The sequence below is a fragment of the Anopheles aquasalis genome, chromosome 3, assembly GCF_943734665.1.
Source record: "Anopheles aquasalis chromosome 3, idAnoAquaMG_Q_19, whole genome shotgun sequence".
Taxonomy (NCBI): domain Eukaryota; kingdom Metazoa; phylum Arthropoda; class Insecta; order Diptera; family Culicidae; genus Anopheles; species Anopheles aquasalis.
The window spans coordinates 16,945,001-16,950,000 of NC_064878.1; the positions used below are offsets into that span (position 1 = coordinate 16,945,001).

At 45.5% G+C, this 5,000-nt stretch overlaps 2 protein-coding genes across 6 annotated transcripts in view; one reads left to right on the plus strand and one right to left on the minus strand.

Moving 5' to 3' along the window:
- Positions 1-1,606, minus strand: part of LOC126578480 (serine/threonine-protein phosphatase alpha-2 isoform) — an 8,808-nt gene extending 7,202 nt beyond the window's left edge. For all 3 annotated transcript variants that reach the window (XM_050241075.1, XM_050241074.1, XM_050241073.1), the window contains exon 1: positions 822-1,606. In XM_050241075.1, the coding sequence (XP_050097032.1) occupies positions 822-879 (58 nt within the window). In that variant the 5' untranslated portion in view covers positions 880-1,606. The remainder of the gene's footprint in view (positions 1-821) is intronic.
- A 358-nt stretch (positions 1,607-1,964) lies between these two features.
- LOC126575637 (uncharacterized) lies at positions 1,965-4,816 on the plus strand. Of its 3 annotated transcripts, XM_050236436.1 has the most exons (3): positions 1,965-2,173; positions 3,168-3,223; positions 3,298-4,816. In XM_050236436.1, exons 2-3 carry the CDS (start codon positions 3,182-3,184, stop codon positions 4,681-4,683), a joined length of 1,428 nt encoding a protein of 475 aa, XP_050092393.1. In that variant the 5' UTR covers positions 1,965-2,173; positions 3,168-3,181; the 3' UTR covers positions 4,684-4,816. The 3 variants fall into 3 exon arrangements, 2 of the variants coding, with proteins under 2 accessions (XP_050092393.1, XP_050092392.1); XR_007608269.1 differs by lacking the exon at positions 3,168-3,223 and having other exon boundaries at positions 4,226-4,324; XM_050236435.1 differs by lacking the exon at positions 1,965-2,173 and having other exon boundaries at positions 3,087-3,223.
- The last annotated feature ends 184 nt before the right edge of the window (positions 4,817-5,000 follow it).

Here is a 5,000-nt window from a genome sequence, read left to right on the forward strand (position 1 = left end):
CACATCGCTGCACCGGCTCTGCCGGGCATTTCCACCACCCCCTCCCCCCCCCCCCCCCCCACGACCTTAAACTTTTGGCTGGGTGTAGATGTTCATCATCACCACCATCATCTTCACGGCAAGACCGGCTCTCCCTTCACAACGTAACTGCTCTCTGGCGGACACCGGGTATTTTGCGACGATGCTCTCACGCCTCTAGTGTATATCTCGCGCGCCTTGGGGCAGCCAAAAGTCAGAGGCCCTGACGACGACGGCGGTTGACTCATAAGCACGCACGAAAAAAGTGTATCACCACCTCGCGCGCCCGTGTTTACGCACGATACGAGGAGCACACATACATACAAACGCGTGTAAGTGTGTTTGTCCCGTTAAAGATGTACGGGGAGTAGAGTACGATGGGCGCTAGCTGGGTGCCGCCAGGATGAGGCTAAATACAAGTTAAATTGGGGAGCAGAACCGTCTTTCAATTGGCCTCCGCTACGTACATCGATGTGGCCACGGCAGCCGTGCTCTCTTCATGCCGCCGCCACCGTTGCTCATCTCGTACGTCAACACTCTTGACGACCATCGCCCGCCCATAGTAGGCCAGCAGATACGGTACCCGAGGAGTGAGGGGCGTTGGCTAAATGGAGGCAGCAGTTTTAGGCGAAAAAAAAAATCCACGGAACCAAACACAACACCAAACAGCGGCTGCTCTCGGTGGGCAGGTAGCGGTTGTTGGGGAGGGATGGAGGGTGCAAGACGCGATGAAATCATAGGTTTCCCGTTGTCGCCCTGGCCCTGCCCGCGTACACGGGCACCGCGCAAGGCCAATTATTTACCTTCTAAAAGCATCGCGATGAGATGATCTATGTTTGATAACTCCAGGTCCGACGACATTTTGGATCGATCCGAGTTCCCGTTGTTTCTCTCAACGCGACGACCGAAGATAAGAGCGAAAAATGGGTAAAGAAAAGGGTGCCGCTGGTACCAGCGGGGCGGGCAGCGGGTACGAGGGGGTTTGTCACTCTACGACGTTCCGTATTTGCCCGACTTTACACGGTGCTACTGCTGCCGCTGCTCCTGGATGCCGATGCTTCCGATGGCAATTTTCTTAGCAGCGGTTGCTTCGATGTCACTTGTCACACTTCTTCGCTGACTTCGTTTTTTCTTCTTCGCGGCCTCTTCTTTTCGCTTCACTTTTCGTGCCCGTCCCGGACGAATTTTGCAGGGTTAATGCTCCTCCGGTGACCACCGTTCAAGGATTTTCGACTTTTCCGCTGGCGATTTCCGGTCGATACGCGTTGCAAATCCGGAGATAGGAATATCGGAGGATGAGGCCCTTCACACGCGCCCGGGGTTTCTCGAAACGTTTATGTGATGGCGGCGGCGAGTGAAAAAAAAACGGGGCTCCCCTCGACGAGCTGCGTAACGCGAAATTTCCGCCCTTCTCGGCCACGGAACCACTTTTTCGAACCCTTTTTCGCGAGTGCGAGTGCCCGGGAGTCGCAATTCGACACAGCGACTTCGTTAGCGGAGAACGGTGAATTCACAGGAATTCACTTTTTTCCGACCAGGAAAAACGGAGGAACTTACGCACGCACGATTTTGGATCGAGATCAGCAAAAACTCGCTCCACACAAACACACACACAACGCGAGGCGTGCGTTTACCGGCGGGCTGGGTTCACGAGTCGAGGATGTTAAAAACCGATTCAAAACCGGTTGGGTTTCGCTACTGATTTCGTCGGAACAGAATACAAAATTTGTATGATATTTATCATATGCCTTATATTTTAAACATATTACTTATCATTATCACTTTTATCGTATTCGCAGGAATGCACCGATTAGCTGAAGAAATAATAACGGCCTTAATAAGCCTCACTATTAAGGCCTTATTAAGGTGCACCGGCAGCTGTTTGTTGATAGGGTACTGCTTAAACACAAAACAGTAAACAACAACGCAAAAAACTGTGAGCGGGAAAATCACGTATTGGACTGCAAAAAGTTGGATTATTAATCAATTATTTACCCGGAATTGATATTTGTGGCCATTTTTGTGTGCGATCAGAACAAACAGTGTTAAGAAGGATTAGAATCCTTCTAAATAAAGCAAGGAAAGTGCAAACCATTTGCTGCCCCGATCCAGGAAGGAAACCATCGTCGGAAACTGAAGACTGGCGAAATTTAGGGTTCGTATCTTTTTAATAAGAATCTTTTTAATTAACGATCGCCTTCTCCCTCCGCTCCGGTTACAGCAAAGTCTCCTGCAAGATTAGATTAGAGATGATTACGAATAGTTTTTCCACCTAGTCAATATGGAACGAAGAGATTTCATCTAATCGATCCCGCTTCCGGAGTGCTGGTTCGATCTGATCCAGAAAGGTTGAGGGTAGCCGGTTTCGAGACATGATACAAACTCGTGATTAAAAGTCCACGAGCCATGCCTATCGAATATCACTATCACAGTAGAATCATTATTCAATCGTTCAGACGATGATTCTTCGTTCTTTTTCTATTGGTGGGATTCGTTTAGAAAACGATTGGGATTCCGATCAAGCTATAAACTCACTACATTTAAAGATAATAGTACAAGTATCTTTATTGCAAGAAGATCAACGCGATGTAGTGTTCTCTTCGAATACGTCTTCTAGAGTTGAAATTTCTGGTTGGAAGTGTGCTTACTGTCCCTGCAATTTGTTGGAACCCTTTGAAAATAACTGTGTAGAGATAATACGTGTTGTAGAAAACTATAAATTGGGCCAAATCGATCAAGTACTTGGCGGATGCGTTCTGAATTTGAGATTCGATTTAATAAGCCAGAGCTGCGCTATCATTTGATGGACCAAATCGCACTCTTTGGATCAAATCGCATAAAGATGCTGTATTTATTCTTTTCCCGAAAAGGCGGCAAGCCAAAATTACGTATTCTGCGTATTGTGTCACAAGGACTTCCGCAAATGGAATTATCTTGTGTTAAAATACGTGTTAAACTGAATTAATTCAAACTGCCCCGGAGGGTGAATACCTTATTCACCCTCCAGTAACGGTGCCTTAAGCCGCCCATGATCCCTCCAGAAACAGCTCCGAATATGTGTCAAAAAAAAAAATCGCAGACCATGCAGCCGGCAAAAGTTGCACGAGGACGCCATCTTTTCTCTTTTCATTCCACACGTGTCGTAGCAGGTGAACGAAGAAAAATGGCACAGAAACGCAACTTTATTAATCGCTTACCAGACGAGGTATAAGTTAAAATTGAAAAGGTTCGGTATTCTATCTGCTTGTGTCTAACTTTTGTGTCATTTTTGCGGTGCAGGTGTTATCCATGGTGTTTGATCGGCTCGATTTTGAGAGCCTGAAAAATGCGTCACTTACGTGCCATCGATGGAATAACGCGATCTTCGAAGGTGGATGCCTAGAGAGATTTTTGTTGGTCGTAGATTGTCGAAGCCCCGCGCTATCAAACAGGAACCCATTGAAATCGCTAGCACCACGGATTAAGCTGTTAACCAGACACACCACACGACGTTATCGGAATTTGAGAATTACGGTAGTGCCTGGCATGGAAAATGTTTTCACTACAATCTGGAGGGTTATTCATCCGAAAATCACGAGCAACATCCGCTGGCTGTACGTTGGTTATATTCGTGCTCAGATGTCCGATTTGTTACCGTTATTGATTGATTCAATACCGTCTCTACTACATCTACAATCGCTAATGGTAGACGAAGAATCAGCAATGGGTTCTGGTGGCTTTTTTTCAAAGATACCTCAAAAGCAGATACCAAAAATTCGAAGCAAATCGCTCCAGGAATTGGGCATGAGATGCAGTTACAGATACACGGTAGATCTGCCGCAGCTGGAAACATTTCAAGGTGCGCTAAGCGCTCTAAATCTACCAGACGATAGCTCGCAGTCCCTTATGTTATCCAATCTCAAGCTTCTTCAGATATTGGCAAAGAACGATGATTCCATCAATCCAACTGTGTTTCGGCGAATGCCGAATCTTCACTCCATTATTTGGGATGTTCCTGTAGATGAGGCGCTCTTAATAGCAATGTGTGAAACGTACCCCTCGCTTACAAGATTGCAATTCTCTCCAAACATTATGTTTACCGATCGGTCCCTTTTTGAACACCTGCTGAAGCTCACCGAGCTTCGTCAGCTTACTTTTCCTGCCATTAATGTTAGTCAACTGGTTTACGATTTTTCAAAATTTACTCACTTGAAGGATCTCTATCTAGGAAACAACGAGATTCCGGCTGTTACTTTTCAGAGCCTTCCCAACTCAATCCGAGCAATTGGCCTACGCCTAAATCCGAATAATGAGCGAAACCTGATGGAAATGATTCCGTGCAAATTTGCACAGTTGACGGAACTGCATATGATTTTTTACGACGGTCCGGCATCACAGAAAATACTGAACATTTTGCCATCGCTGAAACAACTGAAGAGACTGTCGCTCACCCGTTGCAATTTCCAACGATCGTTTTTCCTTGGAATGGACACCCCGCTGCCTCAAATGCGAGTTCTACAGTTCATATACTGCACACTACCTACAGAGCGTCTATTAGGACTTCAGGAAAAGTTTCCAAACGTGAAGAAGCCTGAGTTCATTCATTGTTTCGAATCTTTGCCTACTGATGTAGGTGACCTCGAATCAGCCTTTCTGCGTTTGGTAACCTACAATGCTATGCGTTAGTATAAGGCATGTTACATGAAACATTCAAAAAATTATAGAATAAGTTTAAGAAAACCATACGAATGCAGCGTAAAGCAATACAGCTGAATGTACGAAGTCTCAATGTAAGAAATTTTCGAACGATGAAATGAAATAAAACACAATGATTTGAAATATTAACAACGAAATCAAAAGATCTTCCCTCCTTCATTGTGCATCTATAACACCAATTTGGTTTAGGCTAATGATGACCAAGAACGAAAGCGCTCCTGAGTGGTGTGATTGTTTTAAAAGTAATCATTATTATGCTCACTTGTAAGAAACTATTATGTGCCTGC

Bases quoted from the DNA above. Each gene is read 5' to 3' on its own strand.
- LOC126575637 (XM_050236435.1), top strand. From the start codon at position 3,101: ATGCAGCCGGCAAAAGTTGCACGAGGACGCCATCTTTTCTCTTTTCAT. The intron at 3,224-3,297 runs GTATAAGTTAAA...TTTGCGGTGCAG, and splicing joins TTAATCGCTTACCAGACGAG to GTGTTATCCATGGTGTTTGA.